Source organism: Anser anser (genome assembly GCF_964211835.1).
Source record: "Anser anser genome assembly, chromosome: 7".
Classification (NCBI taxonomy): Eukaryota; Metazoa; Chordata; class Aves; order Anseriformes; family Anatidae; genus Anser; species Anser anser.
This window is the reverse complement of record NC_139727.1, coordinates 22,196,614-22,224,204: the sequence shown is the minus strand read 5'-3', so window position 1 is coordinate 22,224,204 and position 27,591 is coordinate 22,196,614. Positions and strand designations below refer to the sequence as shown.

Here is a 27,591-nt window from a genome sequence, read left to right as displayed (position 1 = left end):
TACTTGTACTGATGAAAATTGAGTGCTATGCATGGCCAGTCCAACAGCAGCATTCACAAAAGGCTTGTTGGGCCCCTCCCTCAACTATATGTATTCTTGGGACTGCCAGGGAAAGTGTTACGGTGTGACTTTCAGCCACTTTGATTCCAGTGTAATGACAGGGAGACTGAGAAATCCCAGTGACTTCTACAGCTCAAGATGATAGAGCTAGGGATGTGTTCCCTGGGTTGTTGAACCAGAAATATTTGCCAGCTTTCAGTTAAGCAAGAACAGAACAGTGAACCTGAAGTAAAACCCTGATTCAGAATCTCCCACATTCCAGAAGAAGAAAATCTGCAGTGTTTAGAAACGCAGGTCAAAAACTCTGGATCTGAGCTTCCTGAAAACTTGGAGGTGCTCCAGTCTCAGTCCCAGCTCCAAACTGTACAGCTTGAGCCAGACTCTGCAAAGAATCAAGTAGCGTAGAACAACTGGTTACAGCTGCCATGAGAAAAGGGCCTGATGCACGTTAGAAATCTCACAATGGTAGCTTTTTCCCTGTTAGGTGACATTTAGTTTTAAAAGCACAATTAATAAATGATTTCTTTGGGTTAGCTGATTGTGGCATTTTCTGCACAGCGTAGTGGCAAGCCAGTATAATGTACAATTCATCTGCACTTTGCCGTCCCTTAAAAGTCAGTTGATTTTGAAGCTCAATGCATATTTGACTAAGTAAAAGCTGCCTGAAGAGGAGAGAGGAATAGGCAGTTCTCAGATAAAATTGCAGCTGCAGAGACAAGACACTTTTGTTTTTTGTCAGCAAGTAAGTGTAACACACAAAGCCAGATATCCAAGGATTGGACCATAGGATGTTCATTTGTTTCCCATTTATGTGAGAACAACAGTAACATCTCCCCGTCTTTCCCACAGGAATCAGATGATGAAGATGGATTGCCAAAGAAAAAGTGGCCAACTGTGGATGCATCTTATTACGGAGGCCGAGGTGTTGGTGGAATTAAGAGGATGGAGGTATTTGGGTTTTTCTTTGCTGTTGTGAAAATCAGTGCAAATGTGCTTAACTTTAATAATGTGTTTGTGTTTAAAAACAAAACCCACACCTACTTCATTGGAGTAGAGGCTGAGATTTAATTAAGGCTTGTCCACCTGATTGCACCTGACCTCCAAGTATCAGACATCAATCTGGCACATTTGCATGAGTAATTAATTGAATCTAGCATTATGAGCAGGAGAAAATTTGCAGGTTAAGAAATGGGACAAGCACCAAAAGAAGTTCTGAGTTACTGAATCTAACTCTTCGGTCAATGCAGTTGGCTCCAGTTCTCTTGTCTACTGCAGAGTTATGCTGGTTTTGAATCACAGAATTGCTCAGGTTGGAAGGGACCTCTAGAGATCATTTAGTCTAACCCCCAGCTCAAGCAGGGTCACCTAGAGCATGTTGCACAGGATTGCATCCAGCCATGTTTTGAATATCTCCAGAGGAGGAGACTCCATAATCCCTGATCCAGTGCTCTGTTACCCTAACAGTAAAGAAGCTTGTCTTATATTTGAGGAAAAAAAGTAGTATTTGAGGATATTGTCTACACTGTTCCTGGCTGGAAGCAGTTGGTTTGGGGAATTATAAACAATGATTTTTTTTTTCAGTTGAGCATTAACAAAATGAGCATGCACAAAAATTTGTCAGGGAAAAATTTCACTCTTGATTCTGAGTTGAAATTGTCCTATAAATCAAATCTTGCCCTAGGGTTCATGCACAAGTCAGTCTTCGCGTGTAAAGTGAGGTGAAGCGTTACTGTGAAAGAAACATGTCTTGTGCTATCCTATGATGCATACATTCTGGGGAGCCATTTGATAATGCTGTGATCAGCTACTAACTCCTGTAGATCACCGTAATGTTAGTGAAATCAATTTAATATTTCTAACCAAGAGAACTAGTTAAGGGAGTTATCACTCACTCATATCTGCTGAGGCCCTAATTATGACTTTTAGTGATGCCACACCAGAAACTCCTACCTCATCTAGTAGGTAGCTGAGGGAGGTGGGCTAATGTAAGCCAGCTGAGGTTCTGGACCAAACTAGGGCTGATAGAATGAAAGCAGTGGCTTCTCAGCAAGTCCCTGAAAGTCTGCAGTAAAAATAATGCATCTTAATATCCTTAACAATTTTGTTCAGAATTACTATCCTTGAGGCTGAGTAGCCCCCATGGATCCCATGTTGCCCTTGAATGTGGGATAACATTTCTACTTGAGCCAGACTACAAAAGCAGAATTTCAGGTTGAGATAAGTAGTGTACTGAGTGAGTGAGGTGCTAAGTGAGGATAAAGTTACTGTCCCCTTTTGTGGCTGCGCATTTGGAAAAGATGTTTTTAGTAGGAGCTACACACAAGTCTGAGAGCTGCTGCTCTTAAGAAGGCATTCTAGTCCTTCTCCCTGACCCTTTTTTCATTTTTGAACTAATCAGTATAAGGCTATTTATAAAGACTGCCTTTCTTCAGCTAGTGCTGCTGCCTGCTTTTTGGGTGAGTCAATGGGAAGCAAATTACACCTGTGTCCTAGCAGAGCAGTGCTTTGTATTTCACTTGAAAATAAGTTAATCTGCCCTGGATGTTGCAACTTCCCACAACACCTTTTGTTGCCAGAAGGTGCAAATGCTGGTAGTTCAGACTGCTTTCACGAGAAAATATTTGACTCTTAAATGCGTATCTCTGATTACAGTGACAATTGGGTGCCTACATAAATCTGGCTTTGTGTCTGGAGGTATTTGGATTACCTGATGGAACTAGATTAGTATCTGCAAAAAGCACCTGCTTAGGGGAGGGACCACGGAAATGTCTGTACTTACAATGCGCTCTCCTGGCTTTAGGTGCGGTGGGGAGACAAAGGATCAACAGAGGAAGGAGCAAAACTGGAGAAACCCAAAAATGCTATTATTAAGCTGCCAGAGCAGGAGTATGAGCCATGGGAACCCAAGCCAAAAAAGCCCCATGTGAGAAAACCGCCTTCTCAGCGGAAGTGGTACACTCCAATCAAGGTAACAAGCCTGCCCCTGGGTTTGACAAAGTCTTATGTCCTACATGCTACTACATCCTGCCTCCATAGTGCAACCTTTCTTATGGTGGAGCTGGGAGAGCTTATATATAGAAAAGTGGCTGGTATTCCTCAACTTTGCCTATTTCTTGGAACATGTGTTGCCCCAGGCCCTGTGTTGCCACTGTTTTGGTGGCGGGGTGGGGGTGGGGAAGAATGGAGTGTGTTGTAGGGCAGGAGCAGAAATCTTCCTGCTCTTGTCTCAACCCTTTTTGGTACTTTTGCACAAACTGGGTTGCAGCAGCAGATATCCCATCTCTTCTGGGAAAGGTCCCAGTTGTATGCTGATTTAAAGCAGCATACAAGGAGGATCAGCTGGAGCACCCTGTCCTTGCTTCAGCTGCAATGTGGCTAAGGCCTGGGGTTGGGATTCAGCTCTGTTCCCTTCTAGTTCAGCCACAAGATGTAGTGTTTGATTTTGGGTAAGTCACTCAGTCTCTCTGTGCTTTTTCATCCTCATTTCTCCTGTGTCATTATAGTATCTGATGTCTCCCCATCCCTAATGTATGTATCCTCACACAACCCCAGAGCTGTTATCTCAGCTTACAGCTAAGGAAGCTGGAGGGCTCGTGCTGATGGAGGCAGGAACGCACTGCACTCATCCCAGAAACCCGTGGCCGAGTCCCAAACCAGCGCTTTGTGGGTGCAGGAATGAGGTCCCCACTCCCCATCCTGCCGTGGCTGGTTCACAGATGGGTTTAACAGTGCTTGAATTTGTTGGCTGGAAAGTACCTGTGAATTTTAATGCCTGCCTAGGTCTTGTGGCTGTTTATTCAGTACAGAACACTTTCATTGTTCTGCCTGTTGTTAATATAACTCCATAAAGAGGTACAGTTAGGTGCTGTTCTCATTAAGCTCGTCATCTTCAGTGAGTTTTGAGCAGGGTGAGTTTGGCCCACTGGGTATAAGGTATGTGTTACCACATCGAGGTCTCTGTTCTGGCTCTCCAGCATGCACAGGACAAAGGCAGAGGAGCAGCTTTCGTACAGTTTAATACAGAAAGGCTGCATCAGCTCAGCTGTAGTTTAATTTCATTATGTTATCCCAAGCTCTCTTGGTCATCTCATATGATTTTTATTTCAGGGCAAACTTGATGCACTATGGGCTTTGGTTCGACGTGGCTATGATCAAGTCTCTCTTATGAGACCACAGCCAGGGGATAAGGTAAGGTGTCACAAACAAATTGTCATTCCATTTCCTTGTTAGCAGCAACAGTGTGCTGTCCCTCTCCCTGCTTTTTTTTTTGTGTGTGTGTGTGTGTGAGAGTTTGTCTTTTTATGTTACCCCCAAGGCTAAAAATTTTTCATGAGAACCAGAGATTTCAAAATGAGCTAAAATGTTTGCAGTGGCATCTGTTTAAAAGTATTGCCCCAAAAGGTCAATAGTGATGTCTCCACTGTTATGTTTTGGGCAGACTGAGGTGGAAGCTGACCAGCTTTGGTAGCATCTTTCTCTTTTTCATTAATGTAAATTCTTAGCCTTGCTTTCCTGCGCACACCTTTTGGAGTCAAAGGAAAGGTTCTCTGGTGGACTGCTAGTTTTGTAAAACTACTACTGCATATTAAATTCAACATCATTTTTCTGAAGTTCGGTAGGGAGGATTACAGCTTTTCAGATTTGATAATAAAATTAAGCGATTGCTAACGAGAGAAACTATGAACAGGGCAGATGATGAAGAAACAAACTCTAGCAAAGTTAATGGAGAAAAAAATTTCCTTAGAACTCTGTGCGAAGATGCATCTCTTCCTCATATCTTGTATGGAGGCGTAGGATATCTCCTGTCTTCATAAAGTCAAATGCAGTCAGGAATAGATTCTTCCTGGGAGGAAGCAGGGAGTTTGTGCCTCTGAGCCACACAGCTGTCTGCTTGCTGCTCCAGGGTCGCTTGTGATACCAGAAGCTCTCTGCTTCCCCATGAGAGCCTGGCAAGTTACTTGCTGGTTGTCTATTGTGCTATCCTGGAGGAAAAACTCCATAATAGTTGAGTGCTGCTGCTTTGCTTCTTTTCGGCTTCAGACTTGTCCTTCCGCAGTAGAGCTTTGAAACAAGGATCAAGCAAAGATGACGGTATCTTTCTTCTCTGCCCTATGGCTATTCTGTACCCAGAATACATATATTTCATCACCTTTGCTTTCGGGTGAAGGGGTTATAGAGCTACAGCAGTGGGGTCCATCAGGTGCTCTCCTGGGGTAGTTGTGATTCAGGGGGCCTTGTGCTGGGCTTGTCTGTCTGGGTGATTTTCATGCCTGAAAACAGACTTAAAATTAGCCCTACTTTCCATCAGTTAGGGCAAATAAGTTGCAACCCTCTGGCTTTTGGCAAAATATCATTATGGCTTTTTTCTAGTTATTAAGATTTGGTGTTTAAACTTCACTGTCTTCAATTTTTCTTTGGGTGTGTGAGGGCAATAAGAGAACAAACGCAGTATCCCATGCTACTTTGTAAGATGGCCTTTTAACTTGTTTTACCAAGCTGCATTTTCAAGGCAGCTGTGCTCGAGACACCTTATTTACTTTTTGAGCACGATCTAGAGCTTGTGAATAGGCTCTTTAGGCCCAGCTGTATTTTGATAGCGCTAACATTGTATACTACGAATCTATCCTCTGCCTTTTACTCGCTTGGCTGGTACGTTTCTATGGGTGCGGAGCACAACAGAGCCTCTGTTAGCCTGTGTGGCTGAGAAACATGCAGGGGCTGGCTCAGAACAGGGATGCTCAGTTACTTGCCTTCCAGCTCTGCTGCGGGGAGGACAAGGGACTCAAAAGAGGCTATGTAAAGCAGAGCAAGCTGAAGGATTATTGTATCAGGGCGAACATTAGAAAATCAAACGTACATCTGGGAAATAGGGTGGAAAGAATCCTATTGAGCCAGATTTGGTGGAAGAATAGGATAATCTCTGTTCCCTGGTCTGTGAAATTAACTAAAGCTGAAGAATATTGAACGGAAAACAAGAAAATAACTGGACATCATTCTACTGTATAAATAAAGAGCATCACAGGCCTGTGTTTCATGGAGAAATCTAGCACAGAAGAGCAAGACTATGGATTGTTCAGTGGTCTTTTCTGATTCTTTTTGACTTTACATTTTGGTGAGGAGGGATTGCATAACTATACATGCATACTTACATGTATACACACGTGTGCATCCATACATCCCAGCTAAAGGATAGGTGGGGAAGTCATGTAAGTGTGATGACTGACCTGGCAGTGTGGGGAGCCTGGAGCTCTGGCTGTAGGGAGCTGGAGGAGCTGGGCTGCCCCAAGAGCCCAGGCAGGGATGGGGTCACTCCTGCCCAGATGTGCTGATGGAGGTCAACAGGCTTTGGTTTTGGTTTACTGCTGGTACTTATGGAAGCACAGCCTGGCGTGCCTTGCAGTGCGGTGTTCTTCCTTGTTCATCCCAAGGCTGCTACCCCTCTCTTCTACCAGTGATTTGGGGCTTAGAGCACCAGTGGTCACTGCCTTGCTCCACTCTTGTGGCCCAACAGAAGGGTTGACAGCTCTGAGGTGGTCTGGCAAGCTATCTGTGGCTTGGGATACTTGCTCGGGTTGCCCTTGCTACCTTGAGGGCTTCTCCCATCACTCTGTAGTGATGTCCTTCTGTATCAAGGCATATGTTTGCCGTACCCACTGGTGGAGCCCTCCAACTGAAAATGCAGCATCAGGTCTGAGTCGTACAGTGTGGGCAGATATAAAAGCTCTTCAGTCTTCTAGGAATGCATTTAGGAATCTCCTGCTACTGAATGAGGACATGGTTGGTTCCTTTATACATGCTCTTTAAAGCAGTGCCAGCTTGGGATGCCCCCAGGCAATGGCAGGTGGTGATGGTTTCTCATTTGATTTTTTTATTCTTTTTTCCACATATAATATTTGTTTTCCTTGACAAAAGGAGACTCTGGTTGCCAATGAGGAATTTACTTACAGAGCTGGAACGTGGCCCTGGAGTAGCCTTGGTGCCAACAGCACTGGTGGGACCAGCAGGACCAACTGTGTTGACTGCTTCTCCTCTGCTTCCCCTGTGAAATTCAGGAGTTTGTGATCTTGCCAGCGGGCTGCTATAAAGATTAGGGTTTGGGAAATGAGCATACATGAATATCTCAAAGTATTTAATAGAAGCCCCAGCAGCTGGAGGGGCAGGGGCAGGGTTAGTCAGGCAGGTTCTCAGTACTCTGTGCAAAAGGGAGCTTTCGAGCTGCTCCTTTAGCTTCCTGGATCGAAAGTGTGTGTGTTAACAATGCCATCAAATACACATTAACAGCTCCGATATGTGCAGTAGAGGAAGGTGAAATGCTTCTTTCAAATGGCCTGCTTAGCTGCTGCTTTCAGCAAATCCATTCCATTTTGCGTTTCAGCACATACTGTCACAGGAAATTCTCAGCAGCTTGGTTTACCAAAAACCTCAGCTAAAAAAAGATGTCGTCCCCCCTCCTCTCCTGCAGAATAGCTCTTGTTTACTTAAAGCTTTAGAAAGTGATCTTACTTTTGTCAATGAAAATTACCTGCAGCAGTGAGAGAGAGAGTGTAGACTGGATTTTGCTGTCACTGTTACCCTTGTAAACCCATGGGACTTTACTCAGAAAAAGGTAATGCTTTACTAGTCTAACCTTTGGTTAGCATGTGCAAAATCTATTTTGGGGAAAGGGACTAGAAGCAGACTGTGGTACAAAAATTGGAATTTTTTCCTATTTATTCCCCCAAAACTGATGGTAAAAAGGCTGTGCTGCATCCAAAAAATTAACAAAATATGAGTGGCTGCTCATGCTGGAAGCCAGGACTTGTGTCCTTTCAAGTTCTACACACTGATTCACTGCATGACTTGGAGTAAGTCGTGGCAACAGGGATTTTAAACACAAGCCTTTTGAAATGAGGAGATGGGGTTCCTTATTCTGTGTCCCTTTCAAAGCAATCACTCTTAAGCTGGTGGGTTTGTTAATGCTCAGAACATCTGAATACTGTCAAATTTTGAGTGATTCTTAGTAATGCTGACAATGGCATCTAAGTGCCTTAGTTTTCCCAGCTGCAAAATCTTGAGAACACAATGTTTACCTTCCTTACAGCTGTGAGGTTTAATTAAGTCCTGACAGGCACTTGGGACTCCTCAGACGGAAGGTGGGACACCAAGCCTATGGGTTATTAATGACTTGTCATTATTTTCTGGCTGCTACCCACAGGTGGTCAGTGGTTTGAAAGCAGCCCACGGGGATGGCAGCACCCGCCTGTCACTCCACACTAGATGCCCACTTACCAGTGCTAGTTGGAGCTCACACTGATTACTGCTTTTCAAGCCCAAGTAATGGCCTTTAATAGGTTTCTCTGCAGCTCAGAGCTGTGTAGTAATTGCCCAAGTAGCAATTGGCAGATCTATGGGGGTGCTGGAAAAGCAGCACTGTTCTCCTTCAGATTCTGCATCAGAGGCTGCTGCCTGGTTTAAGGGTTTTTCTCCATTTCCTTAACCCTTCTGGAGCCAATTATCTTCATAAGCTGCTGAAGAATTCAAGAGACTGGGCATTGCCTGCCACAGTAGGGTGATCTTCCTTTGTCACTTTTGATGAAAGTAAGACACATGTAGCCCCTGTGTGACTTCTATTTTTCTTTTGGCAAAGGAGACCAGTATTTGTAAGCTTAATTCCCGCTATAATCGGCATGGTATGGGGGAGGAAAGCTCCCTGGTGCAGTGCCTGTGTCCTAACGCATGGTTCCCAGGATATGCTGAGCACTGCAGCTGGAAACATAATCAGTGACTAATGAGTTTCCTGTCCTGTAAGAAACCCACCTACAGGCATTACCTCTCACTTGTGCCAGGATCATGTTATTTCTGTCGTGGAAGAAGGGTTTACAAATGGGCTTTTTGGTAGATGCTGCCTGCCTGCCCCTGTGCAGAACAGTGGTGTGGGCAAGGCTTTGGGAGCCAGAGGCACGCTCTGCAGCAACCACTGAAAGAGGCTCTTCTGAAGGATGGGTGCGGATCCTGGGGCTGGTGCTACTCAGCACGGGCTGCACAGCAGAACGAAGAAGGATTGGCGTTGTGGTTAAGACACTGAGCTGTGTCTTCAGATACCCTGGCTGTACCTGATGTAAGTCACTTCATGTCTGTTGTACTGTAGTTCCCCACCAGTAAATGAGATTAAGTTCTAGGACAGTGAGACTGCTCCTGTCAGCTTTTTGAACGTTCCAGAGATGGGCCCTGTTAGGTAGACAGGGTGGTGATATTCTGTTCCTCTTAGAGCATGTGTAAGAGTTTGATACTTTGATTTTTATGGCAAAGGAACAGGTTCATCAGATCTGATTCTCAGTGTTTATAGGGAGCGTGACCCTGGGATAAGAACCACTGGCTTAGTTCCTTGCTAACTGTGACCTTGATATGTCTGTCTTTTGGTGGATGTCATTATCATGATTTTCTAGGCAGAACTGCATTGCTGCTCTAATAAGACTTAGAATAGAACATGTCTGAGCTGTACAGGCCTGTCTTGGATTCAGTTGAGTATTCTTGGGTTTAGGAGGAGTGCCCTTTGATCGGTGCTGAACCCCATGTTGCCTTCTTTGGCACTGCTGGGAAATGCATCCCTCATTGTCTTCTGAGTTGGGTAATAGTCTAGAACTTAACCTAACCAGCCTTTCTTAGCTCTCTGCTTACATATTCCTGGTAGTTGTGCAGGAATCTGATTCCTCGTGTGGAGAATGAGTAATGCCATGACCGTCCTTTAAAGATGCTTGAGTTCTAGAAATAAAAAGTTCTCTGTGATATATAAATACTGTTATTCATACTAAGTTTATTATACAAAACATTAACTAAAGATGAAAAGGTATTGCATCATTGCTGTCTACAGAGGAGCTGTAATTCTGGATGCCTCTGTTCTTGTATAATCTATTGTGGTTCGTGTTGTGGTACCAGAGGACTACCCAAAATCACTGTCTGCTATTGTATGTGGGTAGCACAAAGATAATATGTGACCTGAGAGCTTATGAGCTATATCTGTTAAGTCACTTAATCTTGCTTTGAACATAAATACCAGGTAAATATTAAAATCCTCCAGACTTCTGTGGCAGCTTTAGTCTCAGATAGGAAGCTGAGTGTTGTGCATTTGCAGCAAAAACTTTGGTAGTTTCTGCAGCATTTTAAGATCTTTCTGCTTTTTTTTCCCCACATGAAATATTCCTTCTCTGCTTTTTGGGTTATTTCTAGGGAATATAACTACGTAAGTAGAAACCTCAGACTTCACTGGCTGGTAACTTTCAGGAGTGGGATTTATAGAAATTTTGAAGTGAAGCTCACAAAAAGTAGTTTCCCTTCTTGCAATGCTAAGGACTAGGCACTCTGAGTGCTGAGTTTCCTTAGAGGTTTGAGGAAAAACGGAAGTGTATCAGTGTTTTATGTTGTATGTGCTTTTTTTTCCTGCTTCTGTGGAGACAGGGGACACTACTGTGGTAAGCCGGGACCAGGGTATATAGAAGAATATGTATGAGAGATGGCGATGAGCTGCTTGTGGAAGAGAGCTGCTTCAAAGTGCAGAACTGGTACTCAATAGACTCGTCATGCTGTGTAGGGAAGTGTGACAATGACATTTTTTCATAAGGTGTTAGGTCTCTATAGTGCACTGGAAATAGGAAGGAAAGTTCCATGTCGGGACTTCAGAATCTGAAATGCTTCACTGGTGTGTTCATTCCTAGAAATAAGGTGGCTTTGTCCCAAGGAGCTCTTCTATCCAAGTTAACGCAGGAGCTTTGAGGCGAGTAGAGGATTTCTGTGCTTTCAAATTATGGTAGTACTGATAATGAATTGTAGTAGTCTTATCCCAGGAGGGGAAAGTCTTTGTGAGATGAGCACAGAGGTAACGTGGGAATTGCAGTTTTACCATCTGCTTGTCCTAGACAGCAGCAGAGTCTCTTAAGGGCCAGTTACTCAGAGAGGGCTTGGGCATGCTTGTATTTGTTTCCACATTTTAAACGAAGAGCCAGTTTGTTTGCACAGTGGGCCAAAGTTTTAAGTTTTTGGCTAAGCCAAGGAAAATTAATAGCCATTTTCACTAGAAAGCTCTCGGTCTCCAATGTTATCCTATATACTAGGTACATAAAGAGCCTAGTGCTCTTCCCCTGTGTACATCACAATCTCCATCTTGCTCCTGCAGAGACAATCAAACGATTCACCCTGGAAAGCACAGTGACACTTAATTACGGTTGGAGCAAGACCATTTGTGGTCCTTTGTGGCCTCCTTTTCTCCTCCCAGCAGCCCGCTGACACCTCAAGGTTAGGCCTGTCGTGCCCAGCAAGTATTTGTTGCTCTTGTTGCTATGCTCCAAAGCCCTCTGTTCTGGGCGATGTGCACATGCAACCTCCTTTTCCCTGAAAATGCTAAGGAAATGAGAAAAAATCTTTTGCAAACCAACCACTGTTTTTTCCCTTGAAACACATTCTCGTCTGGTCAGCATTCAAGTGTGGAAATGTGTGGTGCTGTGGTAGAAACAAGGGATGTGAGTCACGAGTCCTGAACTTGTATGTACCATTTTTTTTTCCCAAGTTTCTGCCTGACCTTCGGTAAACGATATGACCTAGCAGTCTCTCTCCTCACTTCCTCTATTTTAGGAGCTTCATCCATAAAAGCTGGCAGCCAAGAGGAAGGCAGTAAATTGTGCATCGTAAGTGCAGGTTTAGGTTTGATATTTCTGTGAGGTTTGGATGGGGTTTGGTTTAGCATGGCTATACTTGGAGATTGGTAGTGGACATAAAGGATGACCAATGGACCATTACTTTGTTTATGCTTATTGTCATCCATTTCTATCCCTTTCACCATTTCAGCTTTTTAGGGCTCAGAATCAACAGGCTTTGTTATGGTCTGCACTGAGAGCTACTTCAGCCACAACCTCAGCAAGGTCCAAGACATGTGATGTTTTGTGCATTCCTGCAAGATATCTTGTGACTCTGGCCCTTCTTTCAGGAGGTGTCTGTAGTCCATTGCTGCATTTTCTTGCTAAGGCAGGGCTGGAAAAAACATGCAGCTCCCTGCTGAATGGAGCATGATGCAAATTATTTAGTAGCCCTGAATTCATTACTGGGATAGGTTCTCCATGTCCAACACCTGCTGTGTTGTTCTTTCCTTCTGTTCTTAAGCTGGAAAAGTGGTAGCAGGCATGTGAGAGACAGATTGTATGGATGTGCTCAGCATGAAGTTTATTTTGCTGAAGGTCCCTGATCCTAGCTTAAAAGAGCCAATTTCTCCATCTGATTCCTGGAACTGTCTGATTTCTCCTGGTGTAGGTTGGAAGTAGCCCACTTCTCTTCCATGTGCTCTTGCACTGGACTTTGAACTTGAGTAGATTTCTCCCAGAGGACCCCTTCCTGGTTTTAAGCAGTGCCCCGCACAGATTGAGCAGTGAGGTGGGAGCAGTGTCTGCAGGTGTGCATGTCATGTTGGGCTGTAAGCAGTTTTCTGCTGCTTCTTGGATCATTCTTGTGCCTTTGAATTCATCTTGTTGTAATTTTCAATTTATTAGATGTACCTACAGCCATTATAAGGCACTCACTGTTACCATATGAATGATTTATAGCCCACAATGTAGTGATTTTCTTCCCCTCAGATAGCTCCATTATAAAAGGAGGGACCAAAAGTGATATCAGTTGGCAGGTAAAGATGCCACATAATACACTGGATAAAGAAAGGGATGGACTAATTTTTTTTTTAAAGAAGTGGTGAAGAAAGTAAGTATATTCTCATTGTTGGACTCCACTTCTTTACTGGATCTTTTAAAATCCTCTTCCATTCAGTCAACCCCATGTTCTTTTACCTGTAAATAGTTTTGGATTGACATCACTTTAGGTAACAATTCTGAGCTGCCAAATATCCCTAGAAAATAGGCACTGACAGGAGAGGACCTGTCAAACTAGAGGATGTCTACAGAGCCAGACTCTCATACAAACAAATATTTTATGGTAATTATATTGTTTTGATTTGAAGCCTAATAACCAAAAATGGCTACATACAAAAAATAATTACATGTTAGTTATTAATGTTTAATCTGTTAACAACAATGTCATTTAAGAATTAAACTTTAATCACCATTAATTATAATAAATATGTAATTTATATTTAATTTCTTATTCAGCTGAAAGTATGAACAACCACCAAACTGCTGATATAGGAATCTCTGACAACTCTGATACTTTATTTTTCAACGCAAAAGCAGTATCTCAGTCCCAAATATAAGACTAGTAGTTAGTAAAAGTTATTGGACTGTGCCTGGAAACAGGGCAGGATTGGGTTTTATGTGACAAACTGTTTCAGTGGCTCACTAATTTCTAGCCTGTGTGCTGCAGGGTAATCAGTGCAATTCCCAGGAAATCCGTGAAGGTTTTAATGAGCCGTGACACGTGCAGCACGCAGTCAGCATGAAGCAGTGCAGTGCAAGGAAGCTTTCGGCAAAGGCTGCTTCACGTTAATCCTGGCTTCTGAGGAGCCGGCTGCTAATCCTGATACTTGCCCAGCAGACTTGAGTAGTGGGAGCGCTGTACCTTCTTGGTTAGGCTCTTTTTTTTTTTTTTAAATAAAAATTACTATCTATAATCTGCCTCATTCATAAATAGATCTAGTAGAACAGCTTTCTGCACTGTTGCTGGTTTAGGATATTCAGTGTAGGCGTTTCTACTAAAAAGTCTTTATTCTTTTAATCACTGCCCTCTAATGTCTCCAAAATTAAACTTTTTTTTGCAGAAATCATTGATCTTAAAAGTGTATTCAATCAGTTTCTGGGTATTTGGGTCAAAACCTTTACTTAGCTAAAGTGATTGTGACTCCTTGTAGATGCTAGCACTTCAACTTAATCCTTTGCCTTATGGCTTGAAGTTTTAGCATTCCTTTTATTTTTTACCGTGCTTTCCTCTCCTGAGTTTTTAGCTAGCATAGAAACTTGAATCTGTCCTGTTGAGTTTTAGAACTCCACTTTTGCAATGAATTATTGATATTTAGGAAGTAAAGCTAAACGCTAATGAAATAAACACTAATGAAAAAGTCCTATATATATGCGTGTGTGTGTATATATATATATATATATATATATAACTTTCATGGACCCATATTTTGGACCACTATGTGAGGATCCCTAAACTTGCATTTTAGAGTGATTAATCTTTGCAGACGTGTTCTATTTAATTCATTCTAAAACATAAAGGCAAGTATCATATTAATCCAAAATAAAGACTAAGAAATTTCAGTAAATATTTAATTGAAGCCAATTCTTCCTCAGTCATATACCCCCTCAGCTAGTCAAAATTGTGGCACTGAGACTCCATAAGCAAAAATGAGGGTGAATGGAAACCCAAGTTAAGTTTATAATGGGAAGGATATATTTTATTAGGTCAACTAATACAGCTAGAAAGAGGAAACAGGCTGACCTTAGTGTGTACAAAAATTCCATCACGCACAGATGAAACTGGATTTGATTTTTTCGCTAAATATCAATGTGTTTATTGTAATGGACAGAGGAAAAGCAACAGTTACTGGCAGATGGGCTGGATTTTTGAAATACTTTTTTTCTGAAATGCTCTTAGTATCATGGGTGAAGAGACTTGCACATGACACTGAATTACCTGGATTCTTTTAACAGAATTGTTCCTTCTATTGAAACCTTGCTGAGTAGTATCTAAAAATTCTGGGGGAACAAGCACTGGGGAGTGATGTACTGAGCACTATGATGAAACTAGTACAGAAACAAGATGCAGTGGCTTTCAAGAGGTTCCTCCCTTCCTCCCCCCAAACCACACACAAAAACACATCCTAGGTGGTCGAGGAGGCATTGCCTAGAAGTACAAAGTGCCTGAAGTGCACATGTGATTGTTACACTGGGATAAAAGCTGGAGCTGGGACAAGGGCAGATCCCGCTGCTTCAGTATTTGTACTTTTTGAAAAGCCAATTTGGCAAGCAGCGTAACAAGAGCCTAACAAGTGGATGGACATATGGGGAGGCAAAATAATTGTGCATTAGGAAGACTGTGCAGATGTGAGCTGAAGCAAGGGCGTAACTCCATATGGTGCGTTGTTGACCTTCAGTTGGTGCCTGAATGACAGTACGCCGTGCGGGTCGCAGCATCTGAGGGTTGCTGTCCTGGGAGTGGGGCTGAAACCAGACAAAACTGGATTTACGCAGATCATCTGCTTCGTAGACAACAAAGCAGCTACCCACAGCTGTTGTGCCTGCGATCACCATCGTATTACTGCACCTTGCAACTCAGACCCCATTCCCTAAAGTACTTGGCGCGTACGATGTTCCTGGAAAAAAAGATGCTTCTCCTTGGTTCTGTGCAAGGAGAGCAGAGGTACAGGATACCTTTGGAATAATGTCTTAATATTTCTGTGGTTTAAGAGACTTCAAATGCATTTGAAGAGGAAATTACTTAATCCTTTCAGCCACAGTGTGTTAAAAATCTTGTGGTTACTTTAAGAAAGAGCTTATTTGAGAAACAGTCACAATTTTTTTGAAGCTAATCCCAGAGGGGTGTGCCTGCTAGGCAGAATTGCTGCGGCATTTTGTTTTTAGGAAAGTGTGATGAGTGCGGGGCTTAATTCTTCAACGTGGAAATCCTTTGAAATATACCAGAGAAGTTCAAACTGGCTTATGATTTATTGTCACTTGTTCCTCCCTTTCCCTTTTGGCTGTTAATCCTAACCCTAGCTAAAAGTTTGGCCTCAATTTATCAATGGCTGCTTGAAGTGCTCAGGAGGATTTGCTCCAGTGTTCACCAGAAGTCTTTGATGTATGAGATTGCAGGGTAACACCGGTAATCTTTTGTGAGGAAGTGTCACAATACATACATCGATCATCCGAGCCTCTGTCTGTCAGACTCTCCCAACCCAACCGTATTTTTCATGACACAATGCGGCGCATGGCCTTTAAATTACCCATCTGTCTGACAAATCAGTGAGTGTGGCAGAAACTGGCAGCAGTTTGACGTCGCCTATCACTGTAACTGAAGTGAAAGTAATGCAAACAGATTTATGGGATCCCCTTTGATTATAGACTATGAATATATTTGGAATTGATGTCTGGGGGAAAGACAACAGAGAGGCAGGAAAGGCTTGTAGGCAAAAGAACTAGTGCTGGGTTTGCAGCTTTGCATTTGTTCTGGGAGATTGTTCTATTTTTTTCTTGTATTTTTTCCCCTCCCTCTATGTTGCATCTCATCTGAATACCTTTTTTTTTTCTTTTTTTTCCTCCTGAATTGATTATTTGGCTGTTTTAAATTCATAAACTCAATAGCTCTGCTGCAAATACATTTAAGGAAATTCAGCCTTGATATTTGTAAGTTTATCTGTAGCATTAATTGCCTAGCAGTAAACACTGCTCAATTCCAAAGTGCGCTTCGAGTACAGCAGAGCACAGCAGAAGACAAATGACAGTTGGAGGCTGACAAGGATGGTCACTCACGGCAGTGCTGGGAAGGACTTGAGTTCTGTGGCAATAGAGCAAAGCACTGACTTGTGGAGTCTTTTGATCCAATGGTTCATCTTTGCAGAAGTCACCAAGACCTGGACTTTTGCCCGTTGAGGTCTCCTTGCATCTGGCCCCAGTACATTGTTCCCTTGAGCCAGGTGCATAAGCAAAGTCTGCTGTAACAAGCCTCCATTTTTAGAAAGAGGATTTTATCCTATTTATTGAGGCTGTTGTTTAACTGTAGTGGTGAATTTGTGATGGTGAAAACTGGGACTGAGAGCTACTGAGTATATCTCGTGTACAGGCAACAACATGTCCATTCAAATAACTCTTGGCTGCAGCTGAGCTCTTGAAGCCCTGAGCCATCCAATCCAAGTAAGTGGAAGGGTGGTACCATTTGGGCGTTATTACATTTGTTGAATCATTTTCTAGGCTCTCTGGAGCTTGCACAAGGTTCTCTTGATACATAGCAGAAACAGCTCTGTTTGCTGTTCTTCAGAAAGTCAAACTAGAGCGATTCCCTTCTTATTAAAGGAATAGTTTCATGAACCAAACTACAGGCATTGCAAGTCACTTAACAAAAGAGATAGTTGTGGTTAAGCTGTGATGGCTTCTGCCTGGATTCCAGCGGAAGCTGTGATTCGGAAACTCAGCCAGTTCCCTAAGCACCTTCAGTGTTTATTTGTGCCAAGCAGCAGCGTACCAGTAGCGATCTGTCCCTGGTATGGGATCTTGTATCCCCATTGTCACAGCCATCTGTAACTACAGGGATCACAGTCTACAGCTGTGTAGCCCTGAAGGCAGCTTTTATAAATACGGAATCCTTCTCGTGATTTTTGCTTGAGAGATGTTGGTATAACCTAGAGCTGAATTTGGTTTGTTGATTCCAGCATGCAACCTAAACCTCTCGCCAGCGTCATGGCTTTGCAGGCCTTTCAAAACGATGGAGGGAAAGGTGTCTTCAGAGACATGCTTTCTAAACACACCGAACAGCCGTTTTGCTTTTCCCCACCTAGTGTTTGTGCTGGAAAGAGAAAAACAGGTAACATTCCTCTCTGTGCTAAACTGCAGAGGGCATTTGCATTAGGATGATTATTGCATGAAACAAAACAGGCCTGCTGCACAAAGGAAAAAGCGCTGGCAAATGGAGTTCATCACCAATGAGATGGGTATTTTCCTGCCTATGGTTACTTGTATGGAAACCAAGTCCCAGTTGCAATGAGGAAAAGCAGTCTGTGTGTGCTTTTTGATAAGTGCATAGGAGCTGTGAATGACCCCGTTATGTATCTGAAGTGTTCATGAAGTGCTGCTGTGTTAAAATTCAGGGGCTGAGACTGGTGGGATTAGTCAGTTCACCAGGCATTTGAAGGCTCCTGTAAATGGGCAGTTGGCAGTGCCACTCATGCGTTTTCAGTCTTTACCTCCAGCCTTTGTATGTGGTGATGAAAGGACCTTCTGACTTCCAGGTGCAGGTTGCTGCTGAGGTTGCAGCAGTTGGGTTGTTGCCAAAGCGTCTCCTCCCACCTCTCCAGGTGAGGAGATGGGTAGAGAGATGCCGAGAATTGTAGCTCTGCACACAAGTTTGTGTCTGCAGAATTTCATGAGGCTTTCACAGCAATAGTGGGCTCCTTTGTAACAGAACATGGTGGCCTACGGGAGAAGCAAGTAAAGCAGACAGCAGAGGTCCTGGTTCCTGAATGAGATTGTCGTGTAGATTTTGAAATGCCAAGGAGCCTCTGGCTGCTCCTCACAGGAAAGGCTAGGTGGTCTTTGGGGTCTGTCTATATCTCTTCCTGTCCGGAATTTGGTTAGTGGGAACCTGTATAGAGCTTTGTTTTGGCTTAAGGAAACCCTGGTGTAGTTGTGTTTAGCCCATAGTTGTGTCTGGGATATCCTCAGCATTTGCTATTTTGTTTGTTTTTTTTCCCAAACTTCATCTACTCCTTTTCCAAGATCTCCACCTACAGTTCTCCACCAGGTCCTGCCTGCCTATATCTCACATCCGTGCTGAAAACACACCCACTGGAGCTCCCTCTGCATAAATCCCACACCTCATAGGTTTTTGTGAGGATGACAGGAAAGCCGCAGCTACATTTGGAGCAGAGAAGACAGATGTACTATCCCAGCACAGTGTTGGAAGCATGGACACCAGCTAGGCTAGCATCACTGTGAAAAGGAAAGCCACAGATGGTGCCTTTGCTAATGTTGTTTGGTATAATCCTGTTTTCCCCAATGAATTTTTTTTTCTAGCACAGCTGTGTCAGTAATGGATCTCACCAAGGCAGGCAGGACTCTGTGGTGGCTCTGTGGCTTTAGCCAGGTTCTGCATGGCTGTCATAGCAAAGAAGAGGGTGTATGTGAGCAAAGTCACACTGGGCTTCCTTTTGAGTTAAACCAGTCCTAGGCTATTCTCCATAGGCAGGAGCTCTGAAACCCAAGGAAAGCATCGGTCTCTAGTGCTGACCTTTAGTATAGTCTAGTCTCAATATGTATAGGATCCAATGAATGATGTTGGAATGAAGACCTCTAAGTACAGCCTGGCCTCTCTGCTTACAGCCCCTTTGGCTAGTTGCTGATGAGTCAAAACACATGCTTTTTATGAATAACTAATTTTTCTTTTACCTCCAGGGAAGATGCATGAACTTCACTCGGGTGAAATCAGATGGGACCTCTGCCCCTTACAGCCCACCGCCAAAGCTGCCACGACGTGACGATGTTCCTCTCAACTATGCTCCGAGAAGCCCTTCTCCTCCCGTGTCTCTGCAGCCCCCTTCCAGGCAGCCACCGCCCGGACCACCCCCATCCCGAGCCCCTCCTGGACCTCCTCCTTCACGGCCACCTCCACAGCCCATGGCTTAGTACGGCAAAATCCTGATCGACAAAATATGTCTCTTTGCTGAATGCGGCATATTTATTGAGTATTGGTTTACAGTTAAAGATATCAGATTTTGTTGCTGGTCAGCAAAAAAAAAAAAAAAAGAAAAAAAGAAAAAAATTGCCAAGTGTCAATTTTAGTGTATGAATATATTTATACCACACGTGCTGAGTAAACATTCAGTGGATAGATTCAGAGCTATGGGGTACAGAAACAAACCAAAACGATCATCTAGATACAGTAGCAGCTTTTATATGTATACGTTTGAAGATCTATTTACACATGACATTTGTCTGACTTGGTATGTCAGATCATATGTTAATAACTTTAGCTGGATACACGTGCATCTGTTTTGATAGCTGCCACCTGCAAGTTGGTTAAACATAGTTCACTGAAGAATTTGCTTTTTGTTTCCCAAACAGTACTGCATCCAGATGTTAAAATGGAACAATAATTGCAAATATAATTTCTGCCTTTAGTTCTGCAGGTGGAATTTCCATGAAAGTTTTTATAAGGAGGCTATAACAATAATAAGGTAAGATAAGACTATGTGCCAGTAATCTCACGTATAAGAGGGGTGTCTTTCTCCAGAAAAATCAGTTTTGAGCCTGCCATTTCTAGGTATGTTTAGATTTGGTTGCATGGGATAGTCACTGAAGGTCAGATTTTGGTTCCAGAAGTCCAAACCCTGAGCAAGACCTGGGTTCAGCTTCATCCAAGTTCAGAGGAATTTTGAGAAGTGTTTTGGGTAGGTGTTTTGTTTTCACTTACAGAAAACACACTCCAAAATGGAACAAAAAGGTGTAATTTGAGCATGAATGCTACCATATGCAAACAGTACGTCATATAAATCAGGAGGGACTGATTCCATTGCTGGTTAATCACTAAAAATTTTCCTTTCAGGCTTACTGCCAAGCAGAACTGAATCCTCTTGTGATTCAGACATAAATCAGTAAATAAGTAGCTTTCTTTAGATGGCCCAGATCCCAATAACATGTAGCCTTGCAGTCTACCTGTGGTTGCAAGAGGCACGGTGTGGTGTGTCGGTGCTAGCTTTTTCCCCTCTCTCCAGTTTGACTGGAGGATTTCCCAAGTGTTGACTGCTTGCCCTCAATTCTACGTGTCATCAGAAAAGAGATGGGGCACCTACACAGAGGTGGGAGTTTGACGCGGGACTGTGGGACAGCCCATGCCTAGTGTGCAGTGTGGCATCTGCGTGGGTTGTGCCCAGATCATTCCCTAGTAATCAAAGTAACACCTGAGCTTGCTTTTCTCTACCAGTACCTATCATGTGGTATTGGAGAGGGTGTCTGCAAATCCCTACGCTGGTTAGCTTAGTCATTAACTGTGTAGTTAGGATATTTGTAGAAATAATGTGTGTGTTGCATTATGGCTCAGCATATACCTATCTCTCCATCTGTGTGTAGGTGTGGGTGTGTAGCACATCACATGAGTTATTGGCATATAGATCCAAGATAAAACAAACTGTATCATGTAACTACTCCAGATTTAATGGCCTCTTCATGCAGGTTTTACAGACACATAACATTGCACTGGTGCAAACAGGAATCAGGCTTACTATTTCCAGTGGAATCCCACTTGCAGAACACCATACCAAGCTCTCATCGGTCTGTGCTGATCACTGTGACACGCCGTGTGTATACAGCTGAGGCTGTCAAAGTTAAACTCAGAAGAACCACAGAGCCTCTTTTCTCCTCTTGCACTGCTCCGCTCTCTTGAGTTATGCTCTTACCTCATGTATATTGGTGCAGGTAGTGGAATCACACTCATGGGTGCCAGCTGGCCTTGGAATTGTTCCTAATTTAGGCCTGAGCCAGCAAAGCACTTCTGCATGCATTAATATGTCCTGCAGGTCAAGAGGAACATCCTTATGCCCAAGTATTTTGCTGACCTGTGACTTCATGATAAGAAAGGAGAACTGGGATGTACTCAATGCTGTTCTCATGTTTTTAGTCACTTGAAGAGGGTCTGCATAATTTGATCTCTAAGAATGGATTTCTGTTCAGAGGAGAAGTGTGTGTATGTATGTATGTGTCTGTGTGTGTGGGAAGTGTGTAGGTTTTTAATGTTTGGTTTCTCTTCCTTTACAAAAAATTGCTCAGAGAGCAGCACTCCTATGAATGGAAAGGCCTTCTGTAGCCAGTGCAACACAGTCATCGCTTACTTATCTCCATTTCTTTCAGTTGAAAGGTGAATCTAAAATGTGTCCAATTTTCTACTGCAGTTCTGGTGAAGCTCCACTTTTGACACCAGTGGAAGCAACTGGATGACTCCAATGAGAGTGTGGGAACCTGGATGTGGGGGAAGGTGCTTTACAAGCAGAGATCACTGGTTGATGTAATTTTTGTCCTATGGAAGCCTATGTGAAGTAAACTTGCTGGATCTGTGTTGTAACGTGTACATACAGTTGAACCTAATAGCGTCTCACATATTAGCCACAAATGTGGTTTAGATGAACAATGGACAATTAGCCACAAATGCTAATCAAGAATTGAAATGGCAGAGGGTGATTAAAAATAATAATAAATTCCCCCTGCCAGGGCAAAACACACCCTTTGAGGGTTATCTGCTTGTGGTATTGGAGCAGACCACTGCTCTATAGATGCCAAGTCTCTTATCAGCAGGTGATGATGGGATTGTAATAATGGTGATAATAATCACATAATAACAAATCACAAATTATGTGATACTGAAAGGGAAAATTTGCTTACTGATTTAGTATCTGCTTATCAAGTTGAACTAATGGGTCAGGAGTAAAGTTCAGCTAATGAAAAAGCCTGTAAGACAAATTCCTTATTCTCTTGCTCCTGTAATAGATCTTGAAGAGGGGTCAAAGTTGTCGCAGACTTGTACTGATGTTAATGTAGAATTTAACTCACTTTCAGTGAGAATGGGGGTGTTGGCTTAGGGAGGACTCTCCACAATCAAACTTCCAACATGTCTGTCACTTGTAGTTCTGGAAAATATTCTCCTTTGCTACAAATAGGCAGTCTTGCAGATATAAATTACTTATAATTTCTGCATAATGTGCAAGTGCAGCAAGAATAGGAATGATTTGGTGATTCCAGGTGATCAGATCTGTGTATGATAAAGCAGAAAGCACCATGAAATTGAAAATTAGGTTTAGCATAAATGGAGTTCCCAGCATCTTCAGTATATAAAATTTAAGTGTGTGGTGAATAACTCAAAGTTTTTGGTGCCCCCCACCAGCTTCTATGATGGCAGCACTGCAGGTTTAGATGATAGTTTGCTGGTAATGTGGGAAGAAGAGAAAGTGAATCTGGCTGAATCACCTTTGAAATGTTAATATACCACACTGGCTACATTAAGGCCTTTTGGCTTTGTAGAAATGTGCCCGTTTGCAGTGATCTCAGGCACTATAACAATGCAGTAAGAGAAAATGGTTGCTATTTTATTGAGCTTGATCCTTACCTGGTGTAAGTTAACGTACGTCAACTGAAGTCAAGGCAGTAATACTGGTGTCTATCAGCTGAGAGCTGGCTCAAATAAGAGAAGGAACAAAATCCTTCTAACTGGCTTGAGATTTAACTATGTTTTGATATGCATGTATATCAGTTGTGATTACAGTACTTACACTGCTAAGAAATGTTCTCATGTGGGATGATTCCCCTGTATTTTCCAGCTCATAGCATCATTTGAAACTTAATGAAAAGTGAGTATCTAATGCTTCCCCTCATCCAAGAGAACAATGTGGATTTGAGGGACCTTTGGCTCACACTTAGCACAGATGTGAAGTGACACAAGGTGCAAAGCAGTGGGGAGGGAAACCCCAAGTGTTTAAAGCTGATACAGAACCACATTGATCAAAGCATATTTATGGCCATCTTTTAACCTCAGTGCATGCATTGCCATCTGTGGGAGTAGCCTGCAGAGCAGACAGTCCTAAATGTAAAAAGGAAAAAGAAAAGAAAATAATCTGCTCCTCATCTGAATGAGTGAGCATAACAATGAATGATATTTCATGAACTGTACCAGTTCAAATGCATGTGCACCTGGTGCTCCTAATGCTTTTTACTCCTGTTGGTCTTTAGACAACGTGATCAGTAATATGCTTTCTCTTTAATCGTTTGCTGGTTTTTATTGTTGTTATTTTTTGTTTTTTTTTTAAAAAAAATTCACTGAAAAAACAGCCCTACTTCTGTAAATATAGTTTAATTTGGAGGAGACAGCACACTTCTGGATGTTACTGCTGGACAGTTATTTATTAAAAGGGGCTTAAGGTGAATAAATACAGGTGGCTCAGGATACATGCATGCAAGTGTGATAATGCAGTATAGCATTTTCAGTTCTCGGTAGTTTCGGGAAAGGGGAATTTTAGGGTCATCCTAGTATGTTTAGAAGTTTGTTACTGATCTGATACTTTTGATACTGCAATAGATTCCTAACATTTAACACTGCTTGAAGAGATGTGTAGGTTATGATAGATTTTTCATTTTGGGGGGAGGGGATAGTGAAGGAGGAAGGTTTTTGTTTTTAAGGGAAAAACAATGTACTGTACTAAACTCTTTAAAAAAAAAAAGTGTGTTTTCAGAAACAGTGGGGATGGGGGCTGACAGACAGCCAGGGAACAGAGACGAGGGACAGAGAAACCAGTTTGATTTTTGATGGACAAAGAAGTTTTAAATGGGGGTGTGGGGGGTTGTTATTGATACATGTGGTACCAATTTCTGTAACTGACATGCTGCTTCCATGTTATAATCATATAACCTTTATGCATTTTATGCGCCTGCTCCATTTTTCTGAGAAAACCTCGCAAATGTAATGCCTGCATGCAAATGTGGGAGATGTAGCCAACGTCTTGTAATCCAACATAATGTAGTCTTAATGGATTCAAAATCAACAATAAAAGTGCTTACTGGTTAAACACTACAGTGAATTTCATTGTAAGGGTCATCTTAAGAAGGGATAAGCTTGTCTGTACTTGGGTTTCTAATCAGCTCAACCCTCTAACAGTCAGGAGGAGTATGTGGGGTTGGGCTGTCAGAATTCCCATCCCAAGTTACTGTTTAGTCATTATGTGAATAGAGACAAGGGTGCGTTCAGTGGTTCAGTTTCCTGAGAATTGAAATCCTTGTCTCATTCACCTGTTTTAAGCCCTTTTTGTTCTCAGGTAGGGTAGAAATGATGAGTAACTTCCACTGAAGTTGGTACTTGAACATTGATTGACACAGGGAGGAGGATGTGAGCTTATTGCTGCTATCTAAAGAGGAGTCCAGTGTATAGAAACATGAACATAAAGCCAAGAAAAATAAGATGCTAGAACCTAAGTCTTTAGCAAAGAGCAAATTCTATAGCAAATCCTACACCTATGAAAACACTGGAGACATAGGGTTGGTTTTTATCTTTACTTGAGCACAACTACTGATTTCTAGAAGCCTTGCCTGAAGAACGCAGGACTTGATCCTAAACTCCCTTCTTCACTGTCTCTGAAGCTAATTTTTTCTCCCCTCCCTGCTGCTAAGGCTTCCTCTGTATCTCTCCAAGCCCCATTGAGGATTTTGAGGGTGGGGGGCCTGGGGGAAACATGAGCCAGGCAAGGAGGTCAGCAGGGGTAAGCCACAAAAATCTCTAACCTAAGTAGGCTGCAATTATGGAAAACCAAGGATGCTGCAAAGCTGCTGAGCTGTGCTATGTACGTAGTTTGCACAGTATGGCAGCCATAGTCTTGTGTGCAATGGGAAATGAAGTTGGTCCTTGCACATATTCAGCCCCTTGAGCCCATGCCATCACTACCTGGGATACACAACATGACAGGGTCATGCCAAGGACATCTGTGACTTCCTTCTCAGCTGGAGTTGGGCAAAAGCTTCTCTACTTCCATTGTTAGCAGAGATTGTGTGTGGGGTAATTGTGCTCTGTCTCTGCCATCCTCCTGTGAAAGCAGTGTGTCTGGCAGCCAGCTGGGTACAAGAGGCTCTCCGGGCCAGGCTGGGCTCTTATCCCTATCCTTACCAAGGAGCTGTAGTGGGAAGGGTCAGTTAAGCCCAGCTTCGTAGTGCAGTAGAGCCTCATCTGGAAAAACTCTGGGCACTGATTTCTAGGGGCCTGATTGCTGCACAAAGTCGTTGTGACAAAGCTGGGGGCAGCTGCATGGTGACTGAGCCAGGTGCCCCCATCCCTATGGGAGCTGAAATCCTTTGCCTAGAGCTGTGCACCTCCTCATGGCATCGGGGTCTCTGACAAAGCCCAGCTTGCCCTCACTCTGCTCCCCAGGCTGACAGAACGGTTTTGTGACCTTCACTCCTTTTTTGTTCCTCCATCTGGTTCTTACGGGAAAGGCAGGCTAGGGCTCTCAGAAGAGATCACACAAACAAAAGCTGGAGCCGAGGCTCTGGGCATTTTTGTTCTGCGTTAACAAAAACCCAACACTGGCTGCAGCTGTGGCTGGTTAGGTTTCTGCATGCCTGAGACAACAGAATTCAGATTTGACCTGAACTTCCCCGCAGTCTGGGCTAAGTCTAAGGCTTTGGTTACAGCCTTGTCTATAAATAGTCTCTAATGCTGATTTAGCACCTTTCATCAAACATACTTCACGGTCTCAGGAGTGGCATTTACATGTGAACATACACCAACATGTGGCTGTGTGGAAGTCAGCAGCAAGAATTTTACTGGCTTCAGCATCTGAGCTAGTAACTGAAAAATACCCATTCTCCCCATGCTCCCATTCCTAAAGAAACCACAGGCAGAGTATGTTGTCCATACTGAAAATTTTCTGATCTTTACTCTATGAATGTGCTTTGGCCTTGGGGTAAGGACTTATCCCAAGCTTCACCAGTTTCTGCAACTAAGGTGCCCCCTTCCTTCACACTGAGGAACCCCATGTCACTGCAAGGCAGGGTATGCTGGAAGTCTCCTAGACAAGTACTACTCTGATTTCTGACAGCAGCTCAGGAGAACCAGTGAGACCCCAAAGATGAAACGAAAGAGCTACAAGCCCTGAGAGAAAGGGAACAATGTGGCATCCTACTGAAAGGTTTTGGCTGTGACACTGATTGAAAAATGTTTCCTGTTAAACTTTCCAAGGTGCGGCATTGGCATGCATGTATAAATACTTCATTAAAGGTGTTTATATAAACCTATCTGTGTGTTTGCCACCAAGTTCAACAAAGTGAGCTCTTCTCATGCCAGTCCGTCATTGCCATGTAGCAGCTGAGTTGCCCTTTGTCCATGCTAGTGTTCTCCTGCATCCTGCTAAACCTCAGGGACGTGATTTTGGGAGCAGACTTGCAGAAATGTCCTAGGTCTCGTGACCCAGAACATACAGCACTGGAGGTGTACGCTTTTCCGTCTGAGGGCAAAAGGGTTTGGATTTATAGCCTGAGTCTTCACAGAGGGCACAGACGAACACAGCATTCAGGACATCCACTTGTAATAAACACACATGCATTTGACAGGCTACTAAATAAAGCTACCCTTTCTTTAGAGATCATGGCTCGTGCAGTGTTCAGGTAAAATATTAAGCGCACTAAAGTGTTTTCTATTCTCCATTATTTCAGTACATAGGAAGATGCTTTGAGATGAAAACATGAGTCTTAAGATTCCTCTACGTCACCAAAGGCATATTTGGCTAACCAAAACCAATGGGAAAATGTGGTAAGCATCTGTGGCAGCTCAACCTCCTCAAAAACACAAGTGTGACTGCTTTGTGCCTGTTTCCTTGTATACAAGGAGTACCTTATGCAAAAGTGAACGTGACCAGAGGTAGGAGTTAGTGTTGGTCAGCTTTAGAGGTCTTTTCTATTCTTTACTGAATTTCTGCTCCATCTGTTGGGCCTGCTGCCAGTTGGGAAATGCTGCAATGTCCTCAGCAGAAAGATGCCTTCACAAGATAGTTAATAAACTTTAAAAGCCATTGTCACCATGTTGGTAGACGTGGGTATACTGTGGGTCATCGGGAGCCTCCCTCTCCAGAAATGCACACAGCCTGTGTCTGAGACATTGTGAATGACAGCCCATCCACCAGGACAGTCACAGAGAGTCAGGTCTGTCTCCTCCTGAGCTGGCAGGTGTCTTGCAGCACTCATCCTCTCCTAGGGAACAAGAGGGTGGGGAGAACTGACAGCTCCCTGCAGGCTCTGGAGCTTCCCAGCCTTCTGTCTGTTTTTGCCAACTCTAATGGTTTCTGCATTGCTGAAGTGACCCACAGGTCAAAACAGCAAATAGCTCATTTTC

At 43.2% G+C, this 27,591-nt stretch overlaps 1 protein-coding gene across 1 annotated transcript in view; it reads left to right on the top strand.

Annotated features, from left to right (window-relative positions):
* ANTXRL (ANTXR like) overlaps nt 1-24,286 on the top strand; it is a 55,705-nt gene extending 31,419 nt beyond the window's left edge. The window contains exons 15-18 of the mRNA XM_083843119.1: nt 910-1,008; nt 2,861-3,028; nt 4,168-4,248; nt 19,131-24,286. Coding sequence (XP_083699245.1) covers nt 910-1,008; nt 2,861-3,028; nt 4,168-4,248; nt 19,131-19,361 — 579 coding nt within the window. The 3' untranslated portion in view covers nt 19,362-24,286. The remainder of the gene's footprint in view (nt 1-909; nt 1,009-2,860; nt 3,029-4,167; nt 4,249-19,130) is intronic.
* Nucleotides 24,287-27,591: the final 3,305 nt, after the last annotated feature.